The sequence below is a fragment of the Fringilla coelebs genome (genome assembly GCF_963513975.1).
Source record: "Fringilla coelebs genome assembly, chromosome: 18".
NCBI lineage: Eukaryota > Metazoa > Chordata > Aves > Passeriformes > Fringillidae > Fringilla > Fringilla coelebs.
Window position 1 is genome coordinate 9111626 of NC_140044.1, and position 17625 is coordinate 9129250.

At 55.7% G+C, this 17625-nt stretch overlaps 1 protein-coding gene across 1 annotated transcript in view; it reads left to right on the plus strand.

Moving 5' to 3' along the window:
* The window catches only part of RBPJL (recombination signal binding protein for immunoglobulin kappa J region like), a gene marked incomplete at both ends in the record, with an annotated part of 19150 nt that extends 8919 nt beyond the window's left edge, over positions 1-10231 (plus strand). Inside the window, 10 exons of the mRNA XM_084217995.1 lie at positions 3520-3645; positions 5452-5522; positions 5764-5879; positions 6734-6908; positions 7628-7765; positions 8206-8315; positions 8663-8803; positions 9102-9257; positions 9442-9545; positions 9958-10231. Of these exons, the coding sequence (XP_084074121.1) occupies positions 3520-3645; positions 5452-5522; positions 5764-5879; positions 6734-6908; positions 7628-7765; positions 8206-8315; positions 8663-8803; positions 9102-9257; positions 9442-9545; positions 9958-10231 (1411 nt within the window). The remainder of the gene's footprint in view (positions 1-3519; positions 3646-5451; positions 5523-5763; positions 5880-6733; positions 6909-7627; positions 7766-8205; positions 8316-8662; positions 8804-9101; positions 9258-9441; positions 9546-9957) is intronic.
* Between the last annotated feature and the right edge of the window lie 7394 nt (positions 10232-17625).

Genomic DNA, 17625 nt, shown 5'->3' on the forward strand with positions numbered 1-17625 from the left:
GCTCCCCCTCCCTTTTTCTACATAATGCCCAACTGTGTGGAGAGCAGCTGAGCCCCAGCCAAGACCTCAGGCTCTGAAAAGGCAGCTTTTAGTGAGAGCTGTGAGAGCCCAGCCCATGTGGTGCTGCTAACATGACACTGAACTAACACTGCACTACAACCTAAGCATTTTAATAATTTAATATAATAAATGTCAGAAGGAGTGAATAATTCTCTGTAACCCTGAGGAGGCTGTAGGTGCCAGAAGGAGCCAAGTGGGCATACTGAGCTGCTTTAGCAATAGCCCTTTGACTCTCTGAAGAGCAATTTATAGCAGATGATGGATGCTGGGTGGTCGCCTCCGTGGGCAGAATGGCAAGCACTGTTCAGGAGTGCGTCACTGACACAATCTAGCCCCAAAATTTGGAAGGCAAGGGCTGCAGAGAGGGACAAAGAAAAGAAAGCCAAGCTTCTAGGTAGTTGTTCCTCCAGCTGGACATCAAATCTGAAGAGCTCCCATCTGTTTACCTGCCCTTGGCATGCACATTCCCCCTCCAAGCAGTAAGTGGCATGTGGGTAATTGTTCCAGAAGGTTCTTTAATAAGCTCCAGGCAGTGACCCACGTGCCTCTGGAATTATGTAGGGGTGGCAGGGAGCAGTGATACCTGCACAAGCCTGGCCCTGCCCTGGGCCAGTGCTGCAGGAGGCTCTGCAGAGCAGGCAGTGCTGCTGCCCACGCTGTCAGCACACGTCTCAATCCACAGCTTTTGGCAGTTTGCTCCTGAACACTCCCTGCCACTGCCTGGCCTCTGTGCCAGGCTGTTCCACACTTTGCCAAGGGGTTAATGGCAGAGGAGCCCCACAGGGAGACCCCACGCTGCATGGATGGGCACTGGTGGCTGCATTGGTGGCACTGACAGGGATGGAGCATGTGACTCTGCAGCTGAGACACAAGGACCCAGAGCTATACTCCCAATTTTACACAGCACACTGAACGATGAGACTCACCAGGAAAAAATTCACACACCCAGCCTGGTTCTTCCCTGCTGTGTGCCCGTTGTCTCTGACAAACTGAGGGTGAAATGCTACTGGATGGAGCCAGCAAGGTTCAGTACTCATTTAACACTGTGTTAGTTAATTTAACACTGCATTAGTGTAAAAGGGTATCCAGGGTCAGGCCAATTTCCTTGATACATTTTCACAGTTATCCCAATCATAATCAGTTGTTCTGGAACCAATAAAAACAACAAACAAACAACAACAAAAAAAAAAACCAAAAAAAACAAAACAAAACAAAAAAACAGGAAAAAAACACCACCCAACAAAAAAAGTAAAAACCCAAAACCAAACCCAGAGTTTTGCTGAGAGATTCCCAAATAGTGCTTTTATATGAAAGGAAAAATAGCAAAGGCAGATCAAAGCTGAAATCACAGCATTGCTTGGCAGCAGAGGAGTGAAACAGCTGCAGATTGCCACTATGGAAAAAGATTAAATAACTTTCTTATGGGATCTCTTTGGCTGTGCAAAGATATAAACTATTCATTGGCTAGAAAGGGGAGAGAAACTTCAGCAAGACTAAGTGACCCACCCTGGAGTGGTTGCTAAAGCTCTGCTTCAGTGTGCTGGGGTGCTGGAGCAGGAGACTCCCAGCACCTGGATGGAGGGAACAGGTACAGCCTTGGCAAAGGAGCTGCTCCTGCCTTGCCATGAGTGCTGTGGGCTGAGCCCAGAGCCCTGTGCTGGCAGCACCTCTGGGGCTGCCACAAGAGCAGAGGCTGGTGGCAGCCTGTGCTCTGCAGTCAGGAATGGCCATAAAACGTTCATTTTCCAGGCACAGAGTAGCAGTTAATGCTGTGGGTGACACTGACACTGGCCCTGCCTGTAAATCTGATTCTGGCAGGGCTCTGGTGATTTATGTTTACTTGTGATCCAGCTAACACATCTAGGATAAGGAACTGGGAACAAGGAGGGCAAGGATTATGTTGCCCCTGTAGTAACCTTGCAGAGCACATCTGCACAGTGCAAAGTGTCAGTCCCCATGGCACTGCCCAGAGAAGACACTGTGTGTGTTTGTTTATATGGGACATGTGTTTTTTCTTCCTCATACAACAGCAGGGCATCAGCTCCATCCAAAGGTGGGAAAACTGGAACTGAAATGTGTTTAAAGTGAATTGCAGCATGGTGCTAAAAGCTGTAAGGGGCACAGCCTTTTTAAAGTATCGCACTGGGAAGGGCAGAGCTGGCAGGCAGACTCTTCTGGCCGGTTGCCTGGGGTGACTGTGTGCAGCTTCCCTCCCTGGGAGCCTGCTCTGGCCTCTGAGCCCAGAGGAGCTCAGCATGAGGAGCCTGCCTTGGGGTGATGGCAGGATCACACCTACCTCTCTTCACAAGTCTGATCATTTATGCTCTCAACTTTTCTCCATTTCTACCCCATTTGAGAGGAAGAGAGACTGTGTTTAAAGGGAATGCTCCCCTGCACATCTCTTGCAAGTTCCTCCTTGGGTGGCCGTGGCTGATGGCCCTAGTGTCACCCCTTTGCCCCCAGTGCTGCCCTCAGCCCCTAGATGCTCTCTCACAGTTACTCTGCTCTGTTTTCCATCGTGGCTGGGGCTTCCCAGCCTTCTCTGGGCACTGCTTTGCCTGTCTCTGGTAGGAGAGTCATTGACCAGGCTGTGTCCCCTCAGTAGCAGCACTGTTCCCAGTGACCACATTGACAGGTGTGCCAAGGAGGGACTCCTGCACAGGCATCTCCTCTTCCTTCTCCTCTGGTTTCATCTTATCCAGTCAAATATTCCAAACTCGGGGAATGCTCCTGGCCCAGACTCAGGGGGTTTAGGGGCTTTCAGCAGGGCAGGAGCTGGTGTTGTTCAGTGAGTGGTGCACCACAGAAGGCCTCCACAGCTGCCATCCCAGAGCTCTCCCCCCTTGCACACGTGTCCCAGGTGGCAGAGCAGGGCATCTCAGACCCACCTCATCTCTCCCCAGCTGGTTAACACCCAGCCTCCCGAGTTAGCAGAGTTAAATGCCAGGTGTCTGGAAACTCCTTCTAGTTAATAGAGCAGAAACAATCAGCAGAACCACCTGCTCCCTAGGTGTCAGAGAAAAATGCAGCTATTTTCACCCAACATCCCTTGCAGAAGCCAGTGAGTTGCTCCACCTTGCATGGCAGCTCCCAGCTGCACTCACAGCTCAGCAGCATCACTGCCCAGCTCACCCAAAAGCCATACAGCAACAAGCACATCAGGCTGAAAAAACAATTAATAATCAGCTAGAGCACAGCCACCATTGCATGGGGCTGGAAGTCTTAGAAATGCTCTGTGTGTGTTTGGTGGCAAACTGATGAAGCAGTTACTCCATTGCCCAAGCTTTCTATTTTTCAATGCCATCCCCACTCTCAGAGCATCTGAACTGCAGTTCCTTCTGATGCCTTTCCACCTTCCCCACCCCGTCAGGCTGGGCATGGAGGGAGCTCCTTGCTCCCTGCAGGGCTGGGCAGGAGCTGGCTCTGGTGCCCCAGTGCCAGGGAAATTGTGTCTTGCAGACCCAAGCCGTGCCAAGGCAGCCTGCTCCAGGACAGCGTGAGGAGGTACCTGCAGCTGCCAGCAGACCAGACAGTGCTGATCCTGCATGCCAAGGTGGCACAGAAGTCCTATGGCAACGAAAAAAGGTGGGAGATTGGCAGCACAAGGGGCCAGGACCAAGCAATAAGTTACACAATCTCCATCTATCACTGATTGTTATTTATTAAGAAACCCATGCTTTTATACCATAGTTCACTACAGGTTGACCTAACTGGCCCTCCAATCCAAACACCATCACCATGGGCTAATTAAGAAACCACCCTTTGGTAAACAAATCTCCATAACACATTCCACATGTTCAACATCCCATGGTGCAGCAAGTGAAGATAAAAAATGTTTCTCATTCTTTTCTGTGATCCTCTCACAGCCTTTCCCAGAATGATGCCTGGTAAAGTTGTGTGTTTCTCTCTGTGGCCAGAGAGCTCCTGCCACAGGAGATGGTCCCAGCTTCCCTGATAGCCACTTCTAAACCCAGCTACCTAAAGCTTGATTTCAGCCTTGCTGGATTTCACTGATCTAAGCTGATGAAGCAAATTATCCCCTATGCATTCACTCACGACATCTTTGCATCCAAAGCCATCATTTAGTCTCTATTAATTTAATAACACAAGAAAGATATTAGCTCCACCCTGCACCCATCCCAATTAGACATTCCCAGTGGGTAGGTTCTTTCCATGCAGCAGTAAAGAAAGACCAAGTAAAAGAAGTCAATATTCTGTTCAAATCTCACCCTCCAAGAAGGAAAGGCTGGTGTTTTAACTCTAACTCTGGTCTTAAAATCAGCATGGCCACAGCAGGGACTGGGCCGTTTCCATCAATGCTAGTGGTCTCCAAAAAAGCTGCTATTTTTGAAAATCCTTCCCACACTGAACACCTTGAGGTTCTGGCTTGAATCTCCAGAATTGCCACTCCCTGGCAGTGACGTCAGACTGCGGCACTGCAATGTAATTAACCCTCCATTAATGCTTGGGATATAAATACTGCTCCGTTATTACCCAGCATGGAACAGCTGTAAGGCAACCAGCTCAGCCTCCAAGGTGGAGCCACCCAGATCCCAGGAGACAGCTCTGGGATGGGCTGGCTGTGCCTACAAAGTTCTCACCACATCCACTCTCCTGCCAGGGACTGCTGGTCCACAGGTAGAAAAGTTATTTCAGGACTGAATCTTCCAGTCAGGAGGGAGACCTCTCATCAGTCTCTGCTCCTGATCCTGTGCAAGGGATGAGTGTGAAAATCAGATGCCAGGTCTGAAAAGGGAGAGAAAACCTACACAGAACTCCCAGGTTAAAGTTTGAAGGTGCTGCTGGCATTTTCCTTAATAATGAGAGTCAGGGGTCTGTGCTGTGGATGAGTTGTTTAAATAAACTTGTACCTCCAGGGCTCCAAAATATCCAGCCCCCCTGCACTGGTGTTCTCTTTGCTAGTGCTTTACTTCCATGGAGGATGAATTTACACCATTCACACAAGTGCAAAGACAGTGGAAACCCAAATAAAACACAGGAAAATGGGCTTCCAAACTCCTGGCTATAGATTTATTTGCACTGGGCTCCAGAACTGATTGTGAATGCAAACTCTGTTCCCAGCCTGCTGAAACTCCCACATGGCAGTCAGGCAGGGGCAGGTTCTGATGGCTCCCTGTCGCTGGGGGAGCTGGGGGTGCCAGGCTCCCTGTGCTCCATCCCAGGGCCATCCTGTCACTGGTGGGATCGTGGCCACCGGTGGCACTGGAGGAGGTGCAGGGCAGAGGGTCCCCAGCCCCTGGCTGAGCTCCACGTGCCTCCCGGGGTGCAGGGGTGCCCCCAGTGAAGGTCTCTGCTCTCAGCACAGCCATGCAGCCCCTCCTGAGCACCTTCTCTGAAGGGTGGTGAGAAAACGCCCTCTGGTCTCTGCAGGTTTTTCTGCCCCCCACCTTGTGTTTACCTGAGCGGGCCGGGATGGAAGTTAAAGCAGGAGCAGATAAAAGGTGAGCAGAGCCCTGGACCTCTCCTCCCTCCCTTCCTGCACCGTGGACAGCTGCCCTCTGCCTCTGCAAAGGGGACAGTGAGTCTGTTTATGTTGGTTTTGGCCCCCAAACTCCTTTCCTGGTCAAGCCTGAGCCCCCTGAAATCCCGACCCAGGGAGGGCTGGGGCTTGGTCATGCTCTGCTCCTGGAGAGGCTGAGCCTGTGCAGGGGGCTGGAAGGTTCTTCTCCTTGTGTCTTCCAGCCAGGGACCTGGGAGAGGCTGGATTTCGGGTGTGTGGGTACATGGGGCTGGACAGCATGGGCAGCAGCCTGATGGAGACCCAGAAGCTGAGCTTTGAGGAGCAGCCCGATGCAAAGGTAAAGCCTGTGGCTCCCTGGGGCTGTGGGGATCCCTCTCGTGCAGGGGCTGGGCTGTCACCAGCATCACCCCACACCCTGGGATGTCACACCCTCCCCATCCTCAGGATGCCTTTCTTCCTTCCATAACTTCTTTCTTCCTAGCCATAACTCCCCACTCCCACTCTGCCAGCCTGTTGTGGCATGTGCAGCAATCCAGGCAGCCCAAAGATCCCTGTCTTTCTCTGGAACCATCTTTTCAGGTCGACAGCCCTGTGGCTGTCAAAATCTGCACAGCTCCCTCTTCCTGGTTCCTTTTCCTGATGAGCAGCGCTGCTACTTGTCACAAAATGAAAGCCTGGTCCTTCATTTATAGATAAATAGCTTTAAAAAAATGCCCCAGTTGATCCCAAAGTTCAAATCCTTCAGCAGAGGTCTGTCATCTTTTGATTGGAGAGGAAAAAAAGGAGAAGAAGCATTATCTGGGGTCCCTGAAGAGCACGGGGTCTGAGGCAGGCCAGGAACCTCACAGAAAGAGCCTTTGTCCACAGTGCTTGCCTTGCTGCTAAGGCACAGCATATCGGCCAGGATGAGGGAAACCATAAACCCAGGGTGATTTCTCATGTTATGTGGGATAAATCACACATGAACATTCATTTCCATAAGGAATACTCTGCCCCCAGTGTAAATAAAGCCTCTGCTGATCCCCAGCTCTTCATTCCACCTGTAATAACATCTCTGGTCGTTTCTCCCTTTAAATGAACCTGGGGCTCGTTGAAAGGGCGCTATTATGTCCTTGTGGGGTGGTGAGGAGGGTGAGGAGGGTGAGAAGGGCTGGGCTGGAGCTGCTGGGAGCCCCTCTGTGCCCCTGGCAGGGGTTCAGCTGTGCCAAGGCCCTGTACATCTCGGACACGGACAAGCGCAAGCATTTCCGCCTGGTCCTGAAGCTCTTCTTCAGCAACGGGCAGGAGATCGGCACCTTCCACAGCAAACTCATCAAGGTTATCTCCAAACCCTCGCAGAAGAAGCAGTCCCTGAAGAACACAGACCGTGAGTGGCTCTGTGGGGAGGGAGGTGGGTGCCAGCCCGGCGTGGGATGCTCTCTGCTCACAGCTTGGCTCTGCAGTGGTCCAGGCAGGACCCAAATATTGCAATGCTGTGGGGGTCCTGCCGAGGGGAGAGAATGATGCATCTGACTCCGTGGATATCAGAAGGCTAATTAATTACCTTATCATACTGTGTTATTCTGTACATCTAAAACTGAATCTGCCAAGCACTCAACCCTGCACACAACTGCTCACACTGCCCAGAATTTGATAGGCCAAGGAAACAAAACACCATCACTTTGGGTAAACAATCTCCATGTTGCATTCTACTTTGGCACAAACACAGGCACAGCAAATGGTAAGAATTGTCCTTCCCATCTTTGAGGTTCAGAGAATGTGAACCCCAGAAATATTCTCGGGAAGAATTGTGCCTTGCTTTTCTCTGTGAGGAGAAATGTGGCTACGCCCAAAGCCCATGGGAACTCCCAAAAGAGGATGTATCTGCCACAGTGATGTCTCACTTCCAAATGGTTCTCCCAGCATGAGGTGTAATGCCCTGATGCCAGTGTGGTCCCCACACCATGGGCCTCACCCCACTCACACAGAGGGGAAGGCAGTGGGGGGGGTCTTGGCTGCTGGGTACTCAGGAACCAGGGCTTGTCCTCCCTGGGCTTGACATCATTCAGTCCTGGCAAGCACTAACCCAGCCACCTCTCCCCACAGTCTGCATCTCCTCGGGCTCCAAAGTGTCCCTCTTCAACCGCCTGCGCTCCCAGACCGTCAGCACCCGGTACCTGTCTGTGGAGGGAGGAGCCTTCATCGCCAGCGCCCGGCAGTGGGCAGCCTTCACCCTCCACCTGGGTAAGGACGCTCGAGGGGCATTGATGCCTCCAGCCCTGGCTCTCCCGCCCTGCAAAGCCAGTTCCTGGTGGCAAAAGGCATGGGAATTAGCCTGGGGGTGCAGGAATCTGGCTCAGTCTCACCTCTGTCCGGCATTCCTGGTGTGTCTCTGGACGTTTCCCACTGGCTTTGAGGGCACGGGGGCTTGACCAGGGCTGTACTGGTCTGGAGATTTACAAATCCAAGCAAGGGATTGTCTAGAAGAGGCCAGAGCCCAACAGTATTCCTTCCCTGCAAGGTACTGCATCCGCATCCTGCTCTCCCGGGCTGGGCTCCTTAGGGAATGATGCTCTCTGCAAGCAGTGAAAGCAGTAAAACAGCAGCGGGAGCAGGGCCAGACCTGTGCCTAGCTGGGTTAACCATCTCCCCAGGCTGACTCTGCCTCTCTCCCTCCCGGGCAGCCGACGAGCGCTGCAGCCACAGCGAGTTCCCCCTGCGGGAAGGGTACATCCGCTACGGCTCCGTGGTCCAGCTGGTCTGCACGGCCACCGGCGTCACCCTGCCGCCCCTGGTAAGCTCCGTGCCCGCACACACCCGCCGCCCCACGGCTCCGAGCGGCGGGGCCGTGCCGGGCATCCGTGCTGGGGATCCATGGTGGGCATGCAGGCTGGGGATCCATGGTGGGGATCTGTGCTGGGGATCAGTGCTGGAGATCCATGCTGGGATCCATGCCAGGGATCCATGGTAGGGATCCGTGCTGGGGATCAATGCTGGAGAGCCATGCCAGGGATCCTGCCGGGGATCCGTGCCAGGGATCCATGCAGGGGATCCATGCAGGGGATCCATGCTAGACATCCATGCCGGGATCCATGCTGGGATCCACACCGGGATCCATGCTGAGGATGCTGCTGCCCACAGATCATCCGGAAGGTGATGAAGCAGTATGCCATGCTGGACGTGGATGAGCCCATCTCCCAGCTCCACAAGTGTGCCTTCCAGCTCCAGGGCAGTGACCGCATGTACCTGTGTCTCTCCACAGACAAGGTGATCCAGTTCCAGGTATGGCAGTGCAGGAGCAGGGTGCTTGCTGTCCTCTCTCCAAGCTCCTGTGTTGCATCAAGCTGGGGAGCATGTCACTGGGAGGGGTCTTGCATCCAAACTAAGGTCAGAATCATGGCAAAGCTTTAGCGGGGACACTGGAAGTGAGGTGTTTGGAAAGGAATCTTGATCCCCATTTCCCCACGAGCAAAACAGTCACTTGCTGGAACCGAGACACTGAGGGCAGAAGCCAGGCATCCCAGCCCCATTCCCCACCGCCTCCCCTGCAGCGTGTTTGGAGCTCTGACACTCTCCACAGGCATCTCCCTGCCCGAAGGAAGCCAACAGGGAGCTGCTGAACGACGGCTCGTGCTGGACCATCATCAGCACGGAGACGGTGGAGTACACCTTCAGCGAGAGCCTGCCGTGCGTGCGCGAGCCCGTCAGCCCCGTGCCGCTGATCGCTGCCCTGCAGGTAGGCACAGCCTCGAGCTGTCCCCCTGCCACCTGCCTGCCTCGTGCCTCCTCCTCCTGAGCCCTCGCGCCCCCCTGGCACCTCCCATTCTCAGGTGGGAATGAGATGCACAGGCAGAGCAGCCCGTGGGAGAAGTCTGGCTTCATAACCCACCCAGCCCTGCCATGCCCTCTGACTGTCACAGCTCACAGGTGGTGGGGACGTGGCCATGCTGGAGGTGCAGGGGGAGTATTTCCATGCACACCTCAAGGTCTGGTTTGGAGATGTGGAAGCAGAGACCATGTACAGGTAACGTGGATAGGGGAGCTGAAGGCAGGGAAGAGCCAGGTGTGGGCTGTGCTGGGTGGATCTGGGAAGGATGTGGCTGCAGAGCTTGGGGACAAGGACACTTGCACTGCCCATCCTGCAGGAGCAAGCACGAGCACTGCAAGCAAAGGCAGGAATGAGTCTGGTGCCTGCTCTCTGCCCTGGCTGCAGTCTGGGCATAGCCATGCGTGGGGGACAACAGGGATTTCAGGGAACTGCAAACTACCAAGCAGCCGTGGCAGAGGGGTGAAAGACTGGGAGGAGAGAGGGAGCCAGCTGGAGGCTTCACACTGAGCTCCAGGATGGAGGAGAAGTGCAGTCCCTCACTGCTGGCTGCTCCTGCATGGGCCCTTCCCTGGTTAATGCACGTTTTCCTCTCCTGCACTGTTGCCAGGAGCCCCAAGTCCCTTGTGTGTGTGGTCCCTGATGTCTCTGCCTTCGGCAGCGACTGGAGGTGGCTGCGCTATCCCATCACGGTCCCGCTCCTGCTGATCAGGGATGATGGCCTCATCTACTCCAGCTCCTTCACATTTACCTACACCCCAGAGCAGAGCTGCATCCCAGGGCAGCAGGTCCTCTCAGATGTTCCCCAGGACTCGGACAAATTACTCGACAGCATCCACCAGGAGTTTACCAGGACCAACTTCCACCTCTTCATGCAGACCTAGCAGGCTGGGCAGGAACAGGCTTGGCCCCACTGCCGGCCTAGGGAAGGGGAACAGCCCTGAGCCATGCTGGGGGGCTCATCCAGGGCTTGGGGTGGCCCTGCTAAAGGGCCCTCCCCACTCACTGAACGCACACCATGCTCCTGTGATCTACTGATTTATCTCTTTCTCACAGCAGCATCTCACACTGCTGAGATCTCACATAAGAGCATCAATAAATCAGGCTTGAAGGACTCTTCACTGATTCAATTGCCTTTTTACTGACTTGCATGACTTACCTGCATGCTGGCATAGGGCACCACAGCTCCCTCAGTGTCCTCAGGCCATGTATTCAACGTCCAGGAGGGATAATGCCCAAATGCGACCTTAAGTGTTACTGATCCATACCAGGAATCCCTGCATCGCTGCTGTGCTTTTCAGCTCAGCAGGAGCTGCTTCCCAGCAGCCAAATACCCAGCACCAGATGTTTTGGTTTTTTATTGGAGGCCCAAATGGGGTTATTTAAGAAGGAAAAGGGAAAAAGAGAGAAAAAACTTCAGTGTGAAACCCAGCTCCTCCCTAGCTGGCGTGGCTCTGCCAAGCTCTGTTGTTTTACACAATTAGACACACTGCTGGCATCAGCAGCAAACTGCTGATTTAGATGCCATAAAAAGCAGCCAGCTTTCCTGGAGCTGGACACGAGCATTTTGCAGAGTGGGCGTTCAAGGCTTTATTTAGATCTCTGTGGCATCCAAAGGCCCATGGTGTACCTGGAAACCTTCTGGTTTGGCAGTCCTGAGCTGAGGTTTGAAACAACCCAGCAGCCAGACTACAGTGGCAGTCAACCCACCCTGACCTCAGGGCAGTGGGCAGGAGAGCAGGGGAAGCACAGCTCCCCATGCCTGCAGCACCCCAGGATGCACACATGGGCATCCCTGGAGCAGCACCTGGGTTACCTCCGTGTTCTCTGTGGTCTGCAATGTTTCAGATGCAGCACTGCCCTGTGTGCAGTCCATCCTCAGCTTTGTTATGTGCACTCCATGCCTCACTGTGGCTCCAGGTGCTGAATTTGGGGCTGCAGAGGACTTACAGCCTCACACCACCCAGCAGGGAGATGCTCAGGCATGCCTGCAGTCTTGGCCTGCTCCCTCTGCAGCTTGTACCTGTCCCTGGCTCCCATGGGAACACAAGAGCTTGGGTCCCCAGCATCCTCACCCAGGGCTTCCCAGGGAACAGCACCTCCCTAAGCTCCACCAGGAGATAGGATTCCTTCTTCCCCAAAACAGGAACCTCACTGAGGGTAAAAAGCTGTAGGCAGACACATCTCTGCATCTGGAGCTGCTGTGGAAAAACTGGGAGAACATTACAGCATGTGCCAACAGCCAAGGGCTGGTGGAGGAGAAGGCTGGGGGAGAGAAGGGTGATCACATGGAGATCCACAAGGGATCCAAAAGCAATTCCTCCAGCAGGTGGCAAAGTCCTAATGTGCTCATTAGGTGTTGGGAGCAGCGGTACAAGACTCTACTGCTCCCATTTCTGAAAAATGCTCAAATATCTTACACAGCTCTGGGGGCAGTGGGGGCTCCCCCTGTGCTGCTGCTGCTGGGCCCCCCCATCAGCCCACACTCACCATGCCCTGCACTCACCTCCCCAGCAAATCCACCCCAGCCCTAATGCACCTGAGGGAGAGATACAAGAAAATACTTTAATCAACCCAAACAGAGGATCCCCCACATTTCCCCCGAAAGCATTTCCTCCCCATCTACTCAGTGAAGAGCTGGAGGGCTGTGAGAGGATGGGCTGAAGCCTTTTGCTGCCTGCATCAGGCGTGTCTGGAGCCCTCAGCTCCTCAACCCGCTCTCCTCCCTCAGAGGCCAGGGCATAATTCACATTTTATGAATGGAAAGCACCCTGGGTTATATTTAGCACCAAAGGGCAAGAGGAGCATTGCTTCTTGACTTCAGGGGCTTGGAACAAGCCTGCCTTGTTATGTTTACAGCACTTTGCTGGATGGAGAGGCCAAGAAAGCACTGAGCGGCTCATTCTTGCCGCCTGATGGATTGAGCAAACAGCCGCAGTAATTCAAGCCACATGGGGAAAGGGGAGAGGTGGCAGCGGCGGGCTGGGGGAGCCTCCCGGGGCTCCTGCCTTCCCCCACCGGCCACGGGCTGCCTTTAATCTGCTTTTCTCAGCAGGTCCCACGCTGGGAACGAGGGGCTGTGAGCTCCTGGAGGGGACACTTGCCTGCCGGAGGAACATATGCTCCACGCCGCGCGGCGAGCCGGGAGCGTGGCAGAGCTGTTTATTTGCATAATCGCTGATTAACACAAATGTCTCGGACAGGCGCCAGCCAGCCAGTTGCATGTTCTCGCTCGGGAGCCGGCAATGTCTGTGCCGGATCCCACAATAACCCAGCGTGTGTCCGGGGAGGGAACACGGCCCGTCCCGCCGGCCCTGGCTCTGCGCTGCCCGTCTGACAGCTCTGCTCCGCGCTCTGCCTGCAGCTCCTGCCTGTCCCCCGGGCAGCCCGAAACACGGCTGGGCAGAAAATCGGGCATGGAAAAGCCTTTACATGGCTCCAGGAGCTGGGGATTTAGGAAAAGCATCGAATGCTTTAGGGATGCACGGGATAAAATCCATGTGTAGGATGCGGTGTGGCACGAGCATCTCCAGGTGCTGGTGAGGCCTGAAGGCGATGGGGATGCCCTGCTGCCACTGTCCAGGGTGCCAGCAGCCCCACCACATCAAGCAGCCACTTCGGGTCCCAGAGGAGAGCATTACCTTTAAAAACATCAAGGAGAAAATGAAATCCTGGCTTTCCCGCCGTGACACAGCATCGCGGAGGAGCACTCGGCGCGTTTTGGGTGTCTCCTCCCTGCCTGGGCTGTGTCACTGTGCTGTTTGGAAGAAGCTGCTGCCATCTAGTGAAGCCAGCCCAGCCCCAGACCGGTGATCACAGCGGCTGCCCATCGTGCCCGGGGCTCAGGACAGCCCGGGACACGCGCTGGGCACCTCTGACCACCGCCGGGGCACATCTTCTGCCCAAATCAAAGGGTTTGGCAGCTTTCTAAACAGCCACTGCGCTGCATTTTGCCCCACATCCCACAGCAGGTTTCCCCATGTGTTGGCTGAGTGTTTTTCAGAAAGGGGAGGGCAGCTGTGGAGCACGTGGAGGGTGGGCACTGTCCCTTCCCTGCTCACCCAGCCCAGCTGGTGACAGTGCCCTGGCACTGAGGTGACAGAGGGGCTGGCTGTCTTGTAGGGCAATTTGTAACAACACCCGCAGGAAAACCAGACAAACTCTGTTAAAGCAGGGGGTTTGCAACCCCTGGGTGCAAGGGGTGGGTAAAGGGGGAGCCGGTCAGGGGATGTAAAAGGTGGGGCTGTCCTGTACCAGTGAGGTGTTTGCCTCGGCAAGGACAGCCCCAGGGCAGGTCCCTCTGCTGTGCTGTGACTTGGTGACCTCCCTGACAGAGTGTGGCAATTCTCCCTGCCTGTCCATCCCCTGTGCCGAAGCACAGAGTGTAGGCCAGCATCACCAGGGAATGTGCACCGGGATGAGCAGCAGACACCGCTGAGAGCAGCCTGCCTGCCCTGCTCTGAGCCCTTTGCCTGGGGCTGTCCCTGCCCCACAGCCCCAGGCACAGCCTCCAGCAGGCTCAGAGTGAATATCTGCAACCCTGGCCCTCAGGAGCTGGGGATGTGGGGGTGCTGCTCTGCCCATCAGCCAGGGGAAAGGAGCAGGGAGAAACCTTTTCTTGAAAGCTGCCCCCAAGGTGTTGATGGCCAGGGCTGATGCAGTGCACAAAAGGGACTCAGCCAGCCAGACTGAGCCAAGGGGCCAGTCACTGCATCACAAGCCATAAAATCCCTCTCCTACCAAGCCTGGTCCCAGCACTACCCACACACCCCAGTGGGGTCCCTGAGCATCCCACCAAGGGCACTCCCAGCCCCGGCACACAGGGCCATAGATCTGCACAGTGCCCAGAAACCCTGTGCTGATTTTATCCTTTTTCTGACAGAGCAATAAATTACCCAGCTGGGCCTCAGGATGCAAAACTATGCTGGGGCCAAAATAAGCCAAGCTGGGTTGCTGAGGAATTACAATTACCTGCTCAAGAGGCTTCAAGTGCATCGGGAACTGCTGGCCAGGCTCTGAAATAAACCCAAACAGCAGCAAGAACAGAGTGAGGCACCCATGGGTGCACGTGGCACCAGCAGTGCCAGGAGTGAGTGTTATTAGCTCTGAGATGGGTGGTTCAGGGGCAGAGACTGCCACGCTTCTGTGCCCACAGCCCTGGGCACTCAGCCCTGCCCATGCAGCCAAAAAGCCTGTGGAAAATTAGGCTTCCTTTTTGTCAGTGGTTTTGGGTATTTTTCCTAAAAGCAAGCTGAAAACAAGCTAATTCCTGTCCAGCTCTGGACTCCCTGCAGCTCAGGGAAGGACCAAGCCCAGGGGCCAGCAGTGTCCCCCAAGGCTGAAGGTGGGGTTTGATGGCCGAGCAGGGGTGGGGGTCAGTGCTGGGCACAGCTCCCTGTGGTCAGCCCCACGCTGCAGCACTGCTGGGGCCTTTGGGGACCCACTGAGGGAGGGAGGGCACTGGCAATCTCCTTTCATTCTGCTCTCCAAAGAAACACATGCATAGTTTTCTCAGGATTCACTAGGGAAGGAAAGTAGCTTTTTAAACAGCTTAAATAAACAACTGGGCTTGAAAACACGGCCCTGATTTCCATGCACTGCTGCAGTAATTAGGGTGCAGACCAGGCAGGCAGTAACAGATCAGCACTGAGAAGGAAAGGACTGCTCACAGCTCCCTCCCCATGAGCCCAGGGGGGTTTGCCATCGGTGGAGCTGCCAATGGACGAGCAGAGCAGCACCCATGGGTGCTCATGCACAGCCCGAGGCTGTGGGGCTTGGCAGGAGCCTGGCATGGCTTTGCCCAGAGCACTGTGAGGAGCGGGCAGGACCGTGCAGTGCCATGCATGGAGCACACTGGCACCCAGCTGCGTGGTGGTGCTGCCTGCAAGGACCCCTGCCCCACGTCCTGCTAAATCAAGGCTCCTGCCCTGGCTGGTTTGGGCTGGGACAGCTTAGGGGTGAAGCCCCAGCTGCCCCACTGGTGCCCCCACCTCTGCAGCAGATTTGGCCAGAGGCAGAGAGAAAGGCACTTCATAAATGAATCGCAAGAGGAGGGTGGGTGCCAAGAGGCAGGGTGAGATTTGTCCTTTGCTTTCTGCCTTGGGGTGCTCACCAGGAGCGTGGCTCTGGGAGAGGAGCCTCCCCACTGCAGCTGAGGCTCCCAAGGATGCTGGGGATGCCCCCGGGGCTTGTTCCCAAGCCCCTGCCCAGTGTCACCAGCCCCGCTGGGCTGTTTTTGTGGGTGTGCTGTCCCCTCGCACCCCGCTGAGCACTGACACGTGTGTGTGTGCCCACAGCCCCGGGCTGTGCGGGGGAGCGGGTGGGTTTGAAGGGCTCTTTGTTCCCCCGTGTAATTATACCTGAGCAGCGGAATAGGAACGTGCTGAAAACCCCTCGCTGGACCTTTCTGACGGAGCCGGGGCGTTCGGCTGCACAGTGGCTCCATTGTTCCCCTCCATGTGCCTTGAGCAGCCAGACCAGCTCCTGCACCCCCCGCTTCCCCAAAATAACCAGCCTGGGAGTGAAAACCAGGTCTTTTCCCTCCAATACTGGGCAAAATGTGCCAAGCCACCGCCCTACCCAGGGCTGGCAGGGCGACGCTGTGGCAGCAAGAGCAGGGCCCGCAGGTCAGGAGGTGCCTTTGGCACTGGGGACACCCCCTGCACCAGGACCTTCCCAGAGCCATGGGGACATCATGGGGACATCCATGGGACCCTGCCCATGGCCAACCCCACGGGCGGAACAGAGAAGGGGGGGAAGACAGGGGGATGGAAAAAAAGGGGGGAAGAAGGGGGGAAAGGGGAAAAAAGAAAAGGAAAAAAGACAAACTCCACATCCAGCAGGATTAGCTACCATTACTGAGATAGCAGAATTCCCACCCGCAGCAGGGCCGGTCGAGCAGCCTGTAACCAGCGGGGACGGCCCCTAAAAGATGCCCTCGGCGGTGGGAGCCGGCGGGAAGCCCCCCAAGGATGTCCTCGGCGGTGGGAGCCGGCGGGAAGCCCCCCAAAGATCCCCTCGGCGGTGGGAGCCGGCGGGAAGCGCGGCAGAGCCGGGGGCAGCGGGGCCCTGCAGTACCGGGCGTGTCCAGAAGGGGGCAGCAGACACGCGGAGAGCGGGACGGGCGGGGAGGGAACCGGGATAACGGGGGGGTGGCGGAACCGGGATAACGGGGGAACCGGGATAACGGGGCGGGGCGGAACCGGGATAACCGGGATAACGGGGGAACCGGGATAACGCGGGGAGCAGGATAACAGGGGGAGCCGGGATAACGGGGGGAGCGGGAACAGGGGGAACAGGGGGAACCGGGAAAACGGGGGCAGAGCAGAGATAACGAGGAGGGGAAACCGAGATAATGGGGAGGAGCTGGGGTAACGGGGGGAGCCGGGATAACGGTGGGGAACCGGGATAAGGGGGAGAACTGGGATAAGTGGGGATGGGGGAGGATGGCGTGAGGGATGTCACGGTGTTCTGCCAGGAAATTACGGTTGTCCCAATCCTGGAAGTGTTCAGAACCGAGTTGAATGGGGCCATAAGCAACCTGGTCTAGTGGACGTGGTCCTGCCCCTGGCAGGGGCAGTGGAGGATCAGACTTTGAGGTCCCTCTCAAAGCAAGTCATAACAGGCTTGGACCCCCAAAGGGACCAGAATTTTGGGCATCACCACCTGGACCGGGACTGGCACCTAGCGAGATGGGACAGAGGACAGGGGAGGAGGAACTGACAGGTTTTAGTCCCAGGTATCAGAACATCCTTACAGCAAAGATCACCTGCACCCAGTGATACCAGTGGAAGGAAGGTTTTCACCTGGCAGACCCCAGCCCCAAGGACACCCTGCTCTGTTACCTCCCACACAGTCCCAGCTTATCCAGCTAGCTGGGAGCCCAGTAATGCCCCACTCCAGCCCCAGTGGGCAGAGCAGGGCTGTACCCAGGACTCCATCCCCTGGGCTCACCCTGACTCTGCCTGCAGCCACAGGGAGCCCAGCTGTGCACCTGACAGCACCCAGGGGTTGGGGGAGGCTCACGGGATGCTCGTGGCAAACACCACATCTCCAGGGCGCAGGAATTGTGCCCTCCCAGACTCTGACATCACTGTTCACAGCCCAGTGCCTCACTGCAAAACAAAGCTCACACTGCCAAACCAAGGACCCAAACACCCACAAACATCACCTCAAAAACCCCCTGGAAGCTATAAAGCAAAGGGGGTCAGCAAGGTTACGCCTGTGTTTCCAGCTCCTCCATGTCCCTTGTTCAAGGAGCATTTGGGAATGACAGACC